At 42.6% G+C, this 19,302-nt stretch overlaps 1 protein-coding gene across 1 annotated transcript in view; it reads left to right on the top strand.

Moving 5' to 3' along the window:
• Positions 1-317: 317 nt before the first annotated feature.
• Positions 318-19,302, top strand: part of FGF14 (fibroblast growth factor 14) — a 684,378-nt gene continuing 665,393 nt past the window's right edge. Inside the window, exon 1 of the mRNA XM_039528332.1 lies at positions 318-525. Within this exon, the coding sequence (XP_039384266.1) occupies positions 318-525 (208 nt within the window). The remainder of the gene's footprint in view (positions 526-19,302) is intronic.

Genomic DNA, 19,302 nt, shown 5'->3' with positions numbered 1-19,302 from the left:
GTAGGATGAATCCTGTCTTGGCTTTTGTTCTGCAGATCCACCCATCCTCATAGCAATCGAGTAACAGGCTATGGTTTTCTCTTTGGGGATCTTTTGTCTCTGCTTAGTTATTGGCCTCAGCTGGGATTTCTTTACCTTACTTTTCGTTTGGCTTCATGCTGAAAAAGGATTTCTTGTTCACGCTTTTGGTAATAATTATCCAATGTTGATCTAGGGGGATAACCTGGCTGCAAAAAGCATCGATTGAGAAGTCTCAAAGAAAGAAAGCACGTGAGGAAAAAAAAACTGGGAGAAGATCGGAATATAATTATTTTTCTATGGTAAAACTGGTGCCCCTCTTCAGGAGAACTGATCCCAGCTTATTATTATGCAACCGCAAGGATCTCTTCTTTCTCAGGGTGTATAAGCTGCTGGATTGCTTTTCGCCCAAATCAATGTGGTTTCTTTGGAACATTTTCAGCAAAGGATCGCATATGCTGCAGTGTCTTTGTGGCAAGAGTCTTAAGAAAAACAAGAACTCAACTGGTAAGCAATACATTGCATCGCATTGTTTTCCTTTGATGCTATCCTGTCTGTTGCTGATTGAGCTAGCTCTGCAATCCTGCGAAGGGGAGAAAGGGAAATATAAGAGGCCAGTACGGACATCCATGTGAATATGTTTATGAAGGAGCAGTTTTAGATTAGCTTCGGCGACGATGCAAATCCAGGCTGCTTCTCTTGGTTTCGGGGGGAGGAGGGGTATGTCCAGAGAGAAGGAAAGTTTTATATTGTTGCCCATTTTACCGAAGAGGAAATATTGCCATGTTCGACCAACCCTCCCCCCTAGGCTCAGGTGCAGCTAGTTTGAAGAAGAGGGCTCAGGGGCTCTTGGCTGGTGCGAGATCCCCTGCCTGCTGTTAGTTCCTGTGCAGGGGCTATGCCACTCGGGTCCTGCCCAAGACTTTCTGATTAGCTTGTCCAATATTCCCACCCAGGATCACCTTTACCGAGTGAAATACAACCCCCAAAGCGCACCATTCTGCCCTAGCGCTCCCTCCTCCGGCACAGACCAGGGGGTACTTTCTTGTGCCTCGAGGGAAACTAAGGCAAAGTAGACCGGCCCACCAGCAGCAGCAGCAGAGACTTGGGTGCTTTTATTTGTTGTGTATTTCTTTGCTTCACGTCTCCTTGATGACCACCCCCCTCCCTTCTCTGTGTCTGTTCTCTCCGCTCTAGTGTGATGATCCTGGACTTCTATTCAAACAGGCTCCAACGGGGAAACTTGCAGTCCATTACATAAGGAATGCAAATGCAGGTGCTTTGGGCAGCCCGATCTCAGCCCAAGGGGGCACTTCCCCGCTCCCCCTTCTCAGTGCTTTCTGTTGGCCAGCGGGGCGGGGAGAGGCCAACTCTCCGTCTTCGGGAGAAGCAGCCTGGCAGGGAATTACCAGCCGCGGGAGGAGAGCGAGAGCCCGGGGCTTGGGTTTGCACGAGCGCGTCCATGATTGCGCTCGCTTTCCTGGGGCGGCGGGCTGCGCCTGCAATCCCTGGAGAGCGAGCGGCGCTGAGCCCGGGGAGGTGTGCGTGCTGCCGGGGAGGGGGCGGGCGGCTGGCTGGCTGGCTGGGTGTGAGCCGGGCCGGCTGCCCTGCAGTGGCAGCTCCAGACGCGGGCACTGCAGTGTAGTAGATCATAAGCTCCCGCTGCCTCCCTGACACCCCAAGCAGCAGCCTCGGCGCAGGCAGCGGGGGCCCAGCTCAAAGCAGGGCACAGCGCCCCAGATCGGCGCCCCGGCGGGTTGTCGGCTCGGGCTGGTGCCCCCGGCGCCGCGCGCTTTGCGGCAGGGAGCAGCGCCTTCTCCGCATACCAACGAGGCCCCCGTGCCCCAGCCCGCCGCCGGGCCGGGGGAGGCAGGCGGAGAGCCTCCCGCAGGAGCCTTGCTAGCGAGGGGAGCGCTGAGCCTGCCGGAAAGGGCCAGCTCCTGCCCGCTCCCACGCACTGCAGTGCGCGAGCAACTTCCAAACCGGGCAGCAGCCCCGGGGATTCCCGGGCGGCCAAAGCAAAGCAACCTGCCCGCCTCGCCCCATTCCCCTCCCTCCCTGCCAGGGGGCCCCCAAGCAGAGGCGTTCCGTGGCCACTGACAAACTGACCTACTCCCCCCTCCCCACCCCTTGGCCTCTACGTGGCAATACGGTTAAGGAGACAGACAGGTGAGAGCAAGAGACTTGCTCGCCCAAATACAGGGGGAAATGAACGTTTTGGGTTAACCCTGCAAGCACGAGAAATGCGCCTTTCAGGCCAGTTTTCCCCCACGGGTTCCTGACCCTTTCAAAGACAGAAGTGATCCTGGGGTTGTTTCTAGACGTTTCTGTTTGCATAGAGAGAGTGGAGTTGCCTAGACCGCCTAGGTGCCTATATGTGTTGCATCTTCTCTTTAGAAGGGAGAAGAGGGGTTAAGAATAGTCTCTGTGGGGAGCTTAGTGATTTGAAGTGCTTGTTTGAAGCACTTGCTTCCCCTTACTCCCTGTTTAAAAGTGGTCTGTTACACTTGGCCCCTCTTCCCCTGCTCTGGGGAAAATATAGCAGCGGCTTTTGATTTTTTGTTTGTTTACATGCGTCCCAAATGGCACAACATAATGTCAAGTATCAGAGGGTAGCCGTGTTAGTCTGTATCCACAAAAACAACAAGGAGTCTGGTGGCACCTTAAAGACTAACAGATTTATTTGGGCATAAGCTTTCGTGGGTAAAAACCCACATCTTCGGATGCATCTGAAGAAGTGGTTTTTTACTCACAAAAACTTATACCCAAATAAATGTTAGTCCTTAAGGTGCCACCGGACTCCTTGTCACAACATTATGTAGCAATTCACATTCTAGTTTGGGAATGCTGAAACATTGGGCAGGGAGGTGATGGAATAATTCAAAGTGTGGCCAAGAACAACATCAACAGGTGTCAGTTGCTTGAACCTTACTCTGTTAATAATACAATCCACATTAGGGGTTTCAAAACTTGCTAATGTGTACTTTTACTATTGTATTTCAAGCCATTTTGCTTTCCAAAACTTGCTATCCTTTCCCCTTGTTTCTATAATCTTTTTGTTGCAGGGACATGGTAAGTTTTTTACTTCTTTTCTTGCTCCAGATAAAGTCTTTAAAATATGTTGCAAGTTTGTGATCTCAAGGTTCATTGTTCCTAAGAAATTAATGGATCAATTAAGGTGAAATCTTGTCAAACTCCCCTCCTAATTGTAATAAGCCCAAGAGAAAAAGACTGATCATTCATCACTGTTTGTTATTATGACTCAGAGGAGATAAATAGGTTATGATTCTAACAGAACTACTTGGCAGTGTGCAGGGAGTGGCATTACCACAGTGAATTTCTTTTGTCAGTGTCTGATATACCACAGCAGCTTAGATATTAGATTACTTCTTGTCCCACGCTTTAAAGTTTTGTAGTCACATTCTATGGCCTATTAGTCTGTAGCTGAGTTTGCAACCTCTGTAAGAATGTTACATGCTATAGATGTGTTTGTTTTTAAGCTCTTGAAGTTAATATTGGAAATTTGCAAGGTATTTTATGTTCTAGCTGTTGTTTGTGTTGTGATTAAACAAAACAAGCATCAAATTGAGCACTAAAATATCAATTATCCATTCAGTCATGTTTTGTGATATTGTGGTCTCTGACTCTAGTTATTGATCCAACAAGATCTAAGTACTTTTCATTCTTTTATGACATAAACACAAAACAGAGACTTAAACCAAAGTATATGCCTCCACTCTAAAATCCCTTTCCAGAGTAAAATTAAACAATCATTGGCTACTTGGAGACACTAATAAACACTAATCTTCTTGATTAGATTAGTTGATATTTTGGTAATTAATACTGTTTACTGGAAACTGATTACTGCATTGTTCTGGGTGTAAACTATTTTTTTCCTCTGTCTTTGCAACAGACCAGCTCTCCCATATTTGTTCCTGTGCTCTTCTTTGCCTTTACTCTGATCTCCGTATGTGGCACACGCACCACTCTCTTCCTCACTCACAGACTTTAGGGCAGCCCAAGTCATTTGATATACTCATTCTGAGCCCATCCCTACTGGCACGTTGTATGAGAATCCGCCACATTGCAAAGCATGGACTTATCTGCTTGTCATCGTATTGACTCAGATGCAAGCTTTCAATAAAAGGTTGGGTTCAAAGGATAATGGTAACAGTTCTGTATGAAGTTCTAAGTGCTGAATAAAATGCACTGGTGGGTGTTTGAGCAATTAAGATCCACTGATTGTTATGAAGCATGTTTGTCACTCTTTAAACTATTTATCGCTAAGAGAAGCTCTGTTTCAGAAAATGCAGCCGGGACTGCACATTTTCAAATACTCCTTTCTTTTCCCACTCTAATTGTGACTTCCCCCTTGTGAAATCCATCTCCCAGCTTCCTCCTGATCAGGACCCACGTGCTCCGTCCCAGTTTCTATTATTTCCCAGTGAATTCTGAAGCCAGCCCTTCCATAGTTATTGACATGAGGCATCACTTCAGAGAAAACCAACATTAATAAAGCAAAGGACTGCTGGTCTAGAGAGAATTGTACAAATCATATCAGTATCAGGTCAGGAAGTTTTAGCTTATCTCTAACAGGACAGGGAAGGCTAAAGAACATTTGTGTTTCAAATTATGGATCCTGGGAAGAGGAACTGTCTTTGTTTCCTAAAATTGCATGACTGTTATTTACTTCACATTTCTTGTAAGAGAGAAAATTGTAGAACTCATTTGACTTGTTTTTACTTACAATTGAAAAGAGTTTTCCTCTTTAGCTTTTTAAAATTTAGTAATACACGTTAACTGACATTTCTGTGCTCTGTCAATAATGTAAACATTACAATCTTTTTAGATTCACAAGGCCTCATTCTCCACTCCCCTGCCGCTTGTGTAGTCAATTCCCCCTAGGCAAACTGAGTGTAAAATGCTACCATTCTAATTTGGTGGAAATGACTACATGAGGTGTAGGGAAATGGAGAATCAGGGCCTAGAGAACATTTTATACTGATCTAGGCCATAAAGGCCTGATCCAAAGCCCAGTGAAGTCAATGGAAAGACTTCTGTTGACTTCAGTGGGCTATGGATCAGGCCCTAACTGTGCATATGTTTGGTTAGGGGGTGTATTGATTATGGAATTATTTTAAGGCTTGAAGGATTGGTAATGGGACATTTTTCTAACCTCTAGGCTTTTGGTTCAAATTTAATTGAGATTGTCAGTTACTGAAATTTGTACCATATGACAGCTGTTTGGGTGTCTATGGGAGATGAGTTGGTTGTTTCAGTCCATTTCCTAATGCACAGGGGCTTCCATCACAGAAACCACTATCATGTTTGCCACCCTTGTTCTCTGTCTCAGCAGAGAGAGAATGTATTAAATGTTCTTCTCTGTTCCTTCCTATGAAGAGGCTTTCCTCCAGGTTAAATTCAAGAGAGATTGCTGTGGGGGAGCTGGCATTACTGTTTTATACAGACTGTAAATATTTTGAGGATACAGAAATTTAGTTTCCATTAGTGTCAATCGAGGACCATTCTCAAGCCAATATCCACTTAAAAGGAAGAAAATGCCAACTGCAAATGTGGAATCCGATCCCAATATTGAAAAAATGGGATATCCATACAATCCCTTGATAACCTCTTTCTTCACGCCCCCCCCTCCAAAAATACTGATTGCATATTGTTCGGAAGAAGTTTATAAACATAACCATGCAAAAATGGAACTGTTTAAAACACAGATTTAGGCTCTGCATTTTACAGGCCTATTGTGTGTCATTGTTTGAGTTATAATTAAATTAGGGTCAGATGCTGCAGCCCCCTTACTCATAGAAAACAAACCACCCACTAGAAACCAAAGGGTATTTTGCCTGTTAAGGACTGCAAGATTGGGCCCAGGGTGTTTCTTTCACATTACAGTCAATGCTGCTTTTTAGTGTTAATACTATAGAATACAGATTTGATATTGATTTTAGCTGCACGGTACATTTTTCTCCAAAGAGCACTCAAATGTAAAATGGCCTATTTACATGTATCTCACCCACTGAAGCTTTTGCTCTCCATGGAATATGTTTTCTGAATTTATACAAATTTAATTCTTCTCTGATCAAAGTAAATTGCATATTGCACTTGTTAAAGGGTGAAATATATTCCTGCTCATGAATCTTCCTACATGATACATATGCTTACACTTAGTTCAATGTCAGTTAATGATATGCCATTTATAAATGAATTAATGTTAAAAGGATCATTTGGACTTAGGGAAAATATGCAAAATGTATGTACAGACATTATTGGGTTTAATTTTGTAATTATGCAGTTTTCATTTGAGGAGGATAAGTAAATTAAATATCTAAGCATGTTAGGTTCATCAGTTTGGGGGCAAAATTGCTTTTGACTTCATACAATATTAGAGTTAGAAGGGATCATCTAGTCCAACCCTCTGTTTAAAGGAGGACCAATCCCCAAATGGCCCTCTCAAGGACTGAACTCACAAGCTTGGGGTTAGTAGGCCAATGCTCAAATGACTGAGCTATCCCTCTCCCCAGATCTGAGTAAGGGTTGAGTAAGAAATTCAGGATCTGGCCCTTGACAAAGATCCATTAAATGTCTGTAAAAAAATAACCTGGAAAAAAAAGAGAAGTTATTTGAAGTGGAGAGATTTTCAGAAAGACTTCATTTACCTTTTTTAAAAAAAAAATAACCTTTCCTGCCCTTCCCCTCCTGCCAAGTAATATGTTCTGTAGTTTTCTTGTACTTACTCAACTTGGAGAATGAAGTGTTGCAGCAAGTTGTCAGGTAAAATAATGTGGCTGGATTAAAGATATGACTGTGCTGAACTAGACTATGTTGGATCTCTAGAACCATTAGCAAATTCAGAGGTTGTGGGTATGAAGCCTACTAGAAGATGTTTAGATGAGGACTGTCTTGTCATCTAGGAAACGGGAGACCTGGTTCCATACTTGGTTCTGTCAGTGACTTCCACTGTGGTTTTTAGACATTTAACTTCCCCATGCCTCAGTTTCCCCCTCTTTAAAGATACCAGGCAGTGGCTGAACACTGTGCAATTCCACTGTGTTTTACAACTTCTTCTGAATTATTAGATATCCAGAGGCAAGTTACCAGGCCTGATGGACCAATAGTATTATCTGATAGCAAAATTCACATTAACTTTAATGCTTTGTTTCTGTTTTTCTCATCTATGGGGAAAAAAGGGGGGGTTGGTTACGATCTAGTGTAGGAATTCAATCACTAATTGACCCAAACCTACAAACCAGGGTGTAATTCTTATAGCTGAGCAGTGCCACTTATCTCAGTAGGAAACTGTGTGTAGTAGTAAGGCAGTGTGCTTGGAAATAAGCTTTGCAGGATGGGGCCCATTAGATTTAGTTCGGAGAGTGTCTGCTCCTCGTGAGGAGTGTGATTTGAGTGTTAGAACAAGTGAAGGAGTGAGAAATGACAAAATGAGTGGGTGGCCAATATTTTTATCTCCGATCATGTGCTGAGGTGCTGGATTTTAAAAACTAATTTATTGTGCTGTGGAGCTGGATTCAGCACAGTACTGAGCCGCTCCCGGAGATGCTGAGCATCCTAAACCCAATGGCAGTTGATGGTGCTGGCCATCTTGTAGGCCTAAGTCCACAGTGAACAAAATGTAGGTACATAGCCTATTTTCTTTAAACTACTTGGCACCAAAGGTAAATACAGTATTCATAGTAAATAAAGTCAGTGCTGTTATCCAGCACAGAAACACCCCCCTCAGAAGAGAACCTTCACTTTGGAGTGAAACCTCCCAAGAGTCATTAAGTGAAAGTCTTTTTATATATATTGTTTTATAGAATATTGTTTTTATATTGCTTTTAGCATATCACATTAAAAGTATTGATTGCCTATAGATAGCTGATGTTTAATGCAAGCAGTTGCAGATGTGAAAAACTTCTTGAGAAGTCAGAATAAAAAGGCTTACTGTAATAAAATTCAGCAGACTTGTTTAGGCAACATACTGAGTTGGATATGCATCATCATTTTAATTAACGGACTCTTAAGATAGAATGGAATAGTGCTGTGGAATAGCAGTAAATGACAGACAACTGGCGATGGAAATTGACAGCATGATTTTAACAGCCATACGTTATTATTTTGACTTTTTCCCCTAATTACTTTAATTTTAATTGGAAAATGTATGAGGAATTTTATTGAGCTATTTTAATATTTGCATATGAAAAGTAATCTCTTGGAAATTATTTGGCTTAATCAATTTGTGGTGTTAAAATTAAATAGGTCCCACTTGACACTAAAATAGTTCCAAGGTTAAACATTTTAACCTTGTTGGAATTGTTTTTGGTTCGCTATGAGATAGCGATACAGGTCAGCTGTAATCCTGTAAGAACACTTTGTTCTAGGTAGAGTCCAGGAAGGCCTGTATTTATGTGAGTTGGTACAATATTAGACTTGTCTATTTTGTGAAAAGTCATAATGAAATCAAATATCAACTTGCCTTTTTGCAGTTTTACAGTCTGAAAGAATACCCATCCCGTAAAATGCTGTGTGGTACAAAGGGCTGCACAGATATGGTACACATACAGAGGGCCCTCCAGGGACAGATATCTCCATGCCCATGCAGAGGTGAAGGATGTTTCCTCCAGGGAACCTTCTGCATTCTTGGGCTGCCGCAGATACAAAGACGTTAGGACACCTCACTTTCCGCAAGCCCCACTCTCTTCACCTTCCCATTGAGGAGCGGGAGCTTTTCAGGGTTTGGGTGACAGGGATGAGGAAGGGATGAACTAGTACCAGATGTACAGTCCCCTGTATGGAGATCTGGTGTGAAATACTGGTCCCACTGAGGTCAATGGAAAACCTGGATTTCACCCCTGATTGGGAGTAAATACAGCCTGAAGCTGTATGATTAACTCACTGAGGGTCTATTGAGGGTAATCCAGATGGACCTAGCCAGCAACAGAATGGCTGCTGCTGCAGCCATTGGGCCATGAGGAAGGGAGACCATCCGTGTATGTAGACTATTACTACTTCCACAGATCTAGAGGAATCTAGAGGATCCTCAAGATCCATATGATTAGAAGGCATCATCTCCTGCAAACTGTTCCCCCGACCCCTAATTCCTTTCCCTTTGGGGCATGCTGTAGAGACTATTTGTGTGTGCAAAGGTTTGCAGAATTGAGCCCCAAAGTCACATAAAACATATTGGATTATGGGATGGATCAAGCAGAAGGAAGAGGCTACTTATAAGGGCGAAGACTTCTGTTTACATCCAGATTTCTTGGTACAAGTCATGCTGGAAAAGGAAATACTGAAGAATGCCATTGTACTTTAATGAGATTTTGAAATGAAAATGTTAAATTTTTAAGCTTGCCAGTGCATGGTTGTGGTTCTTCAGGAAATGTATTTTCTTAAGCATGTCCCATTTATGCCCACTGCATTTCAACGTTATATGACTGAATGCACAAATGAATGTTTCCATTTCTATCTGGCCTTCGAGAAATATCACACAATATTATAGTACTGGTTGTTGGTAACTTTCACAAGTTCATTCCTTTTTTCTGAGTTAATTCATTGACTTTGACAAAAGCAAATGGTAACTAACAGTAGAAAACTTAGTGCAAGTTATAGTAAAAGATCATGAGGAAAGACTAGGGTATAGGGCTTATCTAAGGAATAGGAAAACTCCTATTCATCCTGGGTAAGAGCAGATTGTCACTATCTGTGGCTCAGATCCATTAAACTTGCGGGGAGGCACCCCAAAGCTTCATGCCCCTTTGACACTTTTCCCCATCTGTTCTCAAGACAGGATCTTTTCCCCTCCCAAACCAAGCAGCCATCCTCCTTCTCTTCAACTGCAGGCACAGGGTTGCATGAGTCTGCAGTTCTAAAGTTTGCTGGTGTCTTGCTTGCCTCTCAGTCCTGTCCCCGATCTGTGGATCTGGCCTTGGTCCATCTCAATTCTATAGCTTTACTGAAGGTTAACCCTGCATGTTTCCCCCAGATTTAGTACTTTTACTCGGGTCTGTTTCAGACAGTTCACATTTCTGTACTTGGTTTTTAAAAATGTGGGAAAAAATAGCCATTGCATCTAATTTATTTTAATATGTTTTTAAGGTCTTTCACTGCTTTTTAAGATTCAGCCAATGACAGTGAGCTCACAGCAGGGATTTCTGGTGACTTGATTATTAATGAGAGGAAAGTTCGTGGATTTTCCTAATTTTCTAAGGGTTTGGGCATGAGCTATCTAAATGGCGAATTTCCCACTTTATGCCAAAGTGCTGAAACTGAGTAAATGTGGATGTGCTAAAGCGACTGGCACTGACTCCACAAAAGAAAAGCAAATCTTTAGGAGAAATCAAGAGATAAAAGGGCAAATTCTGGTTCTTCCGTGGATATGTGGAAGGTCTCCAGTGCAAGAAAAATGATGGGCTACTGTTGTGTTTGGGGACCAGGCTTCTGAGACTCTTGTACAGCAGAACCCTATGCCTCCACTTCCCTGTGGAACAGGCCTCTGCAGCTCTTCCCTCCACTGTAACATACTGTGGGACGATTGGCTGACCTCTGGAGCATTTCCAGTGGGTCCAAGTATTTGGAAAACAGCTGACTGAATCCCTTTCTCCTTTCCATACTCTGTAGTACTGAGCGCTGACTGGAAAGTCTGAAAGCTGTTGGTGCTGAGGGTTCTCTCTTATCTCTGAGATTTTTTTTTATGTAAACTCTCCCCCATGCACCCCACAAAGAAATGCGTGCAAGAGTAGCTTTACAAATCAAACAGTTATTTTGGCTCTTCTTTTGAACCTATAACCATTTAGATTTTTCTTTGTAGTTCGGACTGGATTGCTAGGTGGTGAATGAGAACCGTTCGTGTGATTGGTAAATAAGAGGAAAAAGAACAAAGTGTTATGGAGAAGTATGCCTCATGCATTTAAAGTCCAACATTTTAGCACTAGAAAAGGTTCAGAAAAGGGCAACTAAAATGATTAGGGGTTTGGAGAGGGTCCCATACGAGGAAAGATTAAAGAGGCTAGGACTCTTCAGCTTGGAAAAGAGAAGACTAAGGGGGGATATGATAGAGGTATATAAAATCATGAGAGATGTCGAGAAAGTGGATAAGGAAAAGTTATTTACTTATTCCCATAATACAAGAACTAGGGGTCACCAAATGAAATTAATAGGCAGCAGGTTTAAAACAAATAAAAGGAAGTTCTTCTTCACGCAGCGCACAGTCAACTTGTGGAACTCCTTACCTGAGGAGGTTATGAAGGCTAGGACTATAACAATGTTTAAAAGGGGACTGGATAAATTCATGGTGGCTAAGTCCATAAATGGCTATTAGCTAGGATGGGTAAGAATGGTGTCCCTAGCCTCTGTTCATCAGAGGATGGAGATGGATGGCAGGAGAGAGATCACTTGATCATTGCCTGTTAGGTTCACTCCCTCTGGGGCACCTGGCATTGGCCACTGTCGGTAGACAGATACTGGGCTAGATGGACCTTTGGTCTGACCCGGTACGGCCATTCTTATGTTAAGGAAGGCCTAATTCTGGATATTCAATCCCAGTGACATCAGTGGAGTTGAACAAGTGCAACAGAACAGAACAGAACTTGGGCCACTGTATCTGTCTGGGTAAGAGCAAAATTCTTCAGTGTGTCCATATGAGTTACTGAGTTTAACTGGGCAAGAAGTCAGAGGGTGTGCATGTGTGATAGTGAGAACTGATTAGCTGCATCTGATATTATGTTCCCAATTCTTTTTAATTTTGGCTTTTTCTTCATAGTTTATATGGGATGGTACAGATGGAGGATTATTGGCCTGAAATGGGGATGAATCCTAGGATTTGTGGGCAATAGAGGGTGTGGATGTGTTTCCTGGATGAAGACATTCAGTTGGCATGAAGGTACATTAGAAAATGTTGTCTTATTTAGCACATTGACAGCAGAAATGTCCATCTCAAGAATCAAAATGCCATACAACAGTGAAGAAGATACACTTTGGTGGAGTTCCTGAGGATGCCCAAATAAATATGGTGTAGCAGGGTAAAAAATGTATACTGTGCTGCGCACGTCTAAGGACAATTCTTCTTCTTATTATTCACTCCCTGTGGAGCATAAGGCGCCAACCACTCTCCTCCATTCATTTTGTTCTTGAGTGAGACAGCAGATTTAATCCCACTTCATTCCCATACCTTTCATTTCCTCTTCAATGGTCCTTCGCCACGTCCCCAATGGTCTACCTCTCCTCCTTCTTCCTTGTGGTGTCCATCGTAGGGCAATACGAGGGTGTCTGTCAGCATCCATTCTCAACACATGCCCCAGCCACCTCCATCTTCGTTGTTTGGCTTCATCCACTATATTGTTGATGCCCGTTAATCGGCTCACTTCAACATTGGTGATACGCTGCGGCCAATGTATGTTAAGTATTTGCCTAAGACACTTTCCTTCAAAGCCCCAAAGCTGACTTTCTATCTTCTTGTTGGTCCTCCATGTTTCCGCCGCATAGAGCGACACAGAGCGGACGTTCGACCTGTAGATCTCTACCTTGATTTTCATTTGCAAGATGGTTGACCTCCAAATATTCTGAAGTCTATAGAATGCATTTGCTGCAAGACCGATTCTGGTAGATATCTCCTTCTATATATTGCCATCAGCCGATATGTAACTACCAAGATATTTGAAGTCGTTCAACTCCTCCAATTCTACATCACATAACACTGTCTTCGTCGAGCTGGCTGTTTTTACTTTCATTATTTTGCTTTTACCGGCATGGATATTAAGTCCTACGCACCTTGCTACTCTACCTACTCTATCAGTCTTCTCTTGGAGGTCCGTCTGAGAGCTTGAAATCAGGGCGATGTCATCCGCAAAGTCACAGTCTTCAATATGACCAGAGGGTCCCCATGCAATCCCTCTTGGCCTATCTTCAGTGGCTTTCCGCATCACCCAATCTATGACCACAAGAAATAGAATGGGCGAAATAACACACCCTCGTCTAACTCCCGTTCTCACATGGAACCACTCGCTCTGCTGTCCTTCATGGCGAACACAACACTTATTGCCGGCATACATATCTTTGAAGATGTTAATCACTTTCTAAGGGAATCCATATATTTTTAAGATATTCCAGAGAGATGGATGGTGGACACTATCAAATGCGTTCTCGAAATCGAGATAATTAATGAACAGTGGCGAGTTCCATTCAAGAGATTGTTCCATTATCGTACGTAGTACAAATATCTGATCAACGCATCCTCTCCCACTCCTAAATCCTGTTTGTTCTTCCCTCAGGATCTCTTCTACTGCTTGTCTTATTCTCTGTAACAGAACTCTGCAGAAAACCTTCCCGAGCACTGATAACAAGTTTATACCTCTCCAATTACCACACAAAGACAAATCACCCTTCTTTGGTAATTTCATGATGATACCTTTCTTCCATGCTTCAGGTACCTTCTCTTCTTCCCACACCTTGTTGAATAGCTCCTTTAGAATCCCGGCACTCATATTCAGGTCGGCTTTTAGCATTTCTGCGGTTATTCTATCTTCACCTGGTGCCCTGTTTGCTTTTGTCTGTCTAATAGCCTCTTCTATTTCTCGCTCTATGATAGGCCCACATTCTACCTCCATCTGAAAACTCGTTTCCTCTATTTCAACTACCTCTTCAGGATTTGATCTATTTAAAGTCTCTCTAAAATGCTCTGCCCATCGATTGATTTGTTCCTTCTCTTCTATCAATATTCTCCCATTCTTTCCTCTAACCGCTGTTGACCTATTGCTGAACCCTCCTGTCAAAGTCCTCGTGATTCTATACACAGTTCTTGTGTCACCCCGCGCGGCTGCTGACTGTGCCTCTCTTGACAGACTGGTAATATAATCCCTTTTGTCTTTTCGGGCACTTCTCTTCACAGCCTTGTTTTTCTCCCTATATTCTTTGTTCGCAGCTTTCTGTTGTTCATCCCTTCCAGTTAGCATGCGTAGTTTTGCTGTCTTCCTCTCCTCAATGAGTTTCCATGTGTGATCTGAAATCCATACTTTCCGCTCTCTTCTCTTGTAGCCAAGCACTGTCTTGCTGGTCTCTACATATGCCTTCTCGACGTTGTCACAAAAAGTGTTTATATTACCAGTTCGCAAGTCATTTAGAAGTTGAAACTTTTTCGAGAGCTCCAATATGAACTGTGCCTTTACCGGCGGTTCTTCCAACTTCCTTGAGTCGAAAATTTGTTGCCCATAAACTTTCTTCGTCTTTCTCAATTTTATCTGAAGCTTGCTCAATACAAGATGATGGTCACCACCTACATCTGCACTTCTTGATACTCTAGTATCCAGCAGTGACCCTCTCCACTTCCGATTGATTGCAATGTGATCAGTTTGGTTCCTGGTTTTCCCATCCAGTGATATCCACGTCAGCTTGTGTATTGTTTTATGTTGGAAAATTGTTCCACCTATCACCAGTCCATTCTCCAGACATAAGTCTACAAATCGTTGACCATTGTCATTTCTCTCTCCAACTCCTTCCCGCCCCGTGCATGCTTCATACCCAGCATTGCTGGAACCGACTTTAGCATTGAAGTCGCCCATCAAAATCAGGATGTCGTGGCATGGGGTCTTAAGTATCTCTTCCTGGAGTCTGGTATAGAACAAGTCTTTTTCCTCCTCCTCAGCTTGTTCAGTAGGTGCATAACATTGGATGATGGTAGTCTTCGCATATCTGGAGAAGAATCTCACTCTTATTATTCTGGAGGTAACAGGACTCCATCCTAACAAACTCTTTCTCGTCTCTTTGTCGACAATGATGCCCACCCCTTCATGGTGATGTCCATCTGTGCGTCCTGAATAAAAAATTGTCTCACCAGAGTCCAGTATTAACATACCAGTGTCCGTCCACCTCATCTCACTAATCCCAAGAATGTTAATGCCATATTTTCTCATTTCCTTTGTTACTGATGCTGTTCTCCCTGTTTCATACAGGACAATGAGGGAAATTAAACCAGTCCCGAGGATATGCAGATAGGTGTCTGGGGCTTCACTGAACAATCATGATTTTAATTTCATTGCCTCCTGAATGCTGGGTGGGGGACATTACATCCCAGATAGACCAGCTTCCAGAAGGTGCTAAGGAGGAGCCAGTGATGCAGATGGAAGTAGAATGTAGGTTCTACAAACCAGGTTAGGAACCAGGTTTTGATGTACTGTAGGAAAAAACACTAATGTGCAAGGTGAGTAAATATGCAGAGAAGGCACACTCACTGCAGTCAGTGGGCGTTTTGCCATTCACTTCAGTGGCTAGCTGAGTGGATGGAGAACTGGCTTGGTTGCTGAACACAGTACAGTGCCTGTTAGTGGAAGCAATTTGGGATAGAGGATGGTGACACAGAAGATGGGTACAAAAATCAAGGAAAGAGAACATCATGCTCTTCTGTAATTATGTCATGGGGTGACTACCCCACTTTCACCCTGCAGGGTTTAATGCAGGTAAGATGGGCCAATCGACCAATTAGGCAGCTAATTAATGGGGGTTAGCTGGGCAGGAATAGGTGGAAAAGGCAGATACTCCCAGAGAAAGGGAGGAGTGGAGACTTCAGACTGCAGTCACTCTCTGGGAAGAGGTAGAAGGTTTGGGGGAACTGGTAGGCCCAGGAAGAAAAGGAGAACCAGTGGTAGGAAGTAGCCCACAGATAGAGCAGTGAGGCAAGAGAGAGAAAGAGAAGGCCCAGATTGCTGAGCTCAGGGTCCCTGGGTTAGAACATGGAGAAGAGAGAGGTCCCGGGTTCCCCTACCAGCCACTGGGTGAGTGGCACTGAGGTAGTGACCGGGAAGAGTGCCTAGGACTATTAAGGAGTTAAACCTTCCCCGGAAAGGTGGGGGGAACATGGACAGTGACATGGCCAGAGGACTGAGCCACGAAGAGGACACCATGGTTCCTGAGACTGTAGGAGGAGCTGCAGTCAGACAGCAGAGACAGAGTGATGATGTGCAAACTGTGGATGGGATGAGTGTGTGTCAGCCTCAAGCTAATCCCCAGAGTACCAGGAGGAGGCGCCAGGCTGACAGTGAGTGGTGTGCCCTGTAACAAATCACATATAGGAGAATTTTTGGGTAGAGCTGGATGAAGTTGAAATGGGTAACACAATTTTTTGTAAATAGTGGAAAAAGCTGAAAAATGCTCTGCTAAAAGAGTAGAGAGATTTTTGTCAAGTCCTGTATGGCTCAAACTGGAATAGTGTGGCATGTTCTCTCCCTCTTATTCTCCGAGGGAAATGAAAGTGAGGACAAAAGGAATGGTAAACTAAATAATAAAGGGATCCAAGGGATGTACGGTAGCTATGAAAGGTTAGAGAAGAACATACTGTTCTGAAGGGAGCTGAGTTTAGAAGCTCTTTAAGCTACTGTCCAACAGAAAAGCAAATAGGCCTGACCTTTAAGGGACACTTTTATGGTAAACATATATTTTTAGAACTGGTTTCCTTACCAGTGTTACTGGTAACAACAAAGATAACTAAATGTGAATGATTTTTTACAGCTATTTATGCTGTTTACTTCATACATGTTGTCACACTGTCTGGAGTGGCTCACGACCATGAGTACCTGCCTCATGGCAGACGCCCCGAACTGGTGGTGTGTTCTATAATTTAAATTTTACCAAATCAGTAACAAATGTGAACTCCTGGATCACAAACAGTTTCACCATGGAGTCACAGATAGTCCCCTTCTCCAGTCTATTTTGCCACCCAGGTGAGCGGGACTTAGTGATAAATAGCCACCTAAATCATAAAATATTCAGGTTGCTTCCAGTCCCAGGAGACCTGTCACTTACCCCAGATCAAGTGGTACCCTAGATCTTACACCAAAATCAATGCCTGTAGCCAATTCTATAATAAACGATCTAAAGGCTTCTTAACTAGGAAAACAAATACGTTATTTACAGGTTATAGCAAGCAACAGGAAACACACATGAGTTGCAATCTAAATCCTAAGAGTGTACGAGTAGTCTGTCAATTCAAAGTGTCTTTCAGGGCAGACCCTTAGGGATCTTTGGTTCAGTCTGGGGTGTTTCTGGGCCTGTAAGAGTTCAGACAGCAAAGAGATGAAAAAATTTCCTGTGTCTTTGCTTTATTTCCTTCATTCAGCCTCCAGCTCCATAGGACAAGCTTCTTTGCATGTAGTATTTCTAAGATGTGATAGGGCCATTAACCAATCCTTTGAATTGTGGTGTTCCTCATGGCCCATCTAATTTTGATAGTTCTTCTAGACAGGCGTGAGGAAACACCATTCCCATCTTTGTTCACAAGTTTAGAGCAAACATTTTCAAAGTTATAAATCAAAACACAGACATTACAAATAAGATTAATTGATGCAGCAATTTACAAACATTTTATAGAGTCTAAACACTAAATACAGTCTTATAAGCACCGTAACATGGAACAGCACTAACACGTAAGTGAACCACTCTGGTCTCCAGCTATGAGTTTGTCAGTTCTTAGCTAATGCCTGCAGCCTTGGCAAGAGCTGGCACCTGGCCTAGCCAGCATCACACATGCATTACTCCCATGTTGGGGAATGAAAATATACTAGTAAGTTTCACTTTTTAAAAAGAAATTAAGGTGCTCATACACTATCACAATGCTACAGGATTTGGGCTGCAAATGCTGCAGGGAAATGTTTTGTTTCTTTGAAAATATAGTTTACACTGGAACTCTTAAATGTACGGTAAATATATATTTCTATTGGTTTTGGGTTTGTATACCTTATTTTTTACAAAACATAAAATTTCAGGTGAGAGTTGACATGATGGGTGAAACCGTTAAAAGATATAGAAGGGTTTGACACTAGAGGAATTTAGATAATTTTTTAGTTTATTCAGGATAAATTTCCCACACGGATACTTCTACACATTTTAAAGCACCAAGTGGTTTGGAAAGAGTAATTCTTATTATTATTTAACATTTATATTGTGGTAGCATCTAAAGGCTACAACCAAGTTGGACCTCACTGTGCTAGTTGCTGTACAAATATGTAATAAATTATTGTGCTCTCATCAAAGAGCTTACATAGAGTGGCCTACTATACTAAAATGAATTTCACCCATTTTTAATGAAAATCAGAAATAACAAAGTAGTCCTGATTGTCTTGTTTGCTTGAATTTTGGAAAAATTCAGCATGTTGTACTTGGTGGAAATCTCTTAATATTTTTCTCCTAGGATGGAGAGGCTACGTTTGTCAGTGAACTCAATACTAACCACTCTGAATGCTTGAATTTAAACATTGTTTGTTTATTTTGTTCTTTCACAACCATTCATTTGCAAATTATATATTCGAAAGAACGAAGTATCAATATTTAGTCTGGGGCAAAGAAGGAGGCTGCAATTAACCAGAAAAGATGTTTCTTGTTTTGAATCTTTGAATAATTGCAGTAAGAGGAATTGTGATAAGCTATGGTCATGGCACATACATTTGTGTTGTCTTAAAATAGAGCACAGTAGGAGTGTTGGATTTGGCATGTGAGTATATTACACAGATCTAGGGTTATTGAAACCACTAATAACATGACTAACCACTCTTAGGTTTAAAAACAAATCAAACCATCTAGTCCAGTAAACTACTTTTAGTAATATACAAGTAAGACTTTCAGTATAAACACTTCTCAGTTTACTAGGTCATTTGCCAACTGTTACTCAAGTCAGTACCACACTAACATAATGACCCTCATAACTGTCCCAAAGTGTGGGCTCAAATGGGTGTCAGTAACTCCAAAGGGGTTCAGACAGACTACTCTGGGGTTCTCCCAAATACCTCAAAAATCTCGATTCAGTTTTTCCTTTGTAGGCAACCCCTCTCAGGTTTGGCTTCACACATGACAGAGACAATTTATAGTTTGGCTATTACTTACAGTGGCTGCCTTTCTGCCTTGCTAGGCAACAGAGCCAGCTTTACTCCATCTTTTGGAAAGCTCCTTGCTAGCAGCCTTACATTGGAAGGCCTCAGTTTTAGATTGAGGAGGCAAAGGCACTAGAGAAAGGAGAGAAAAGGGTCCTCTCGGGACAATCAGGGTCTACGTGCCATCTCTAGATTTTAGGAAGGATGGGAAATTCTTTTCTCCTTTCAGAGAAGGGGACTGGAAATGCATAAATGTTGCTTTGGGTTTTAATTTTTCTGGTTGGCCTAGCTACTTCAGGGTTAGCTGCAGTGCTTTGCCATCCTGTATGTTTACTGCCTCTTAGGTCTGAATTTATCACAAGGTTATGGAGTATATCAGATCATGCCCTATGCGACAAAACACAGTAGTGTGGTAAAATGAAAGACA

The sequence above is a fragment of the Mauremys reevesii genome, linkage group 1 (genome assembly GCF_016161935.1).
Source record: "Mauremys reevesii isolate NIE-2019 linkage group 1, ASM1616193v1, whole genome shotgun sequence".
NCBI lineage: Eukaryota > Metazoa > Chordata > Testudines > Geoemydidae > Mauremys > Mauremys reevesii.
This window is presented reverse-complemented; position numbering and strand designations above follow the sequence as displayed.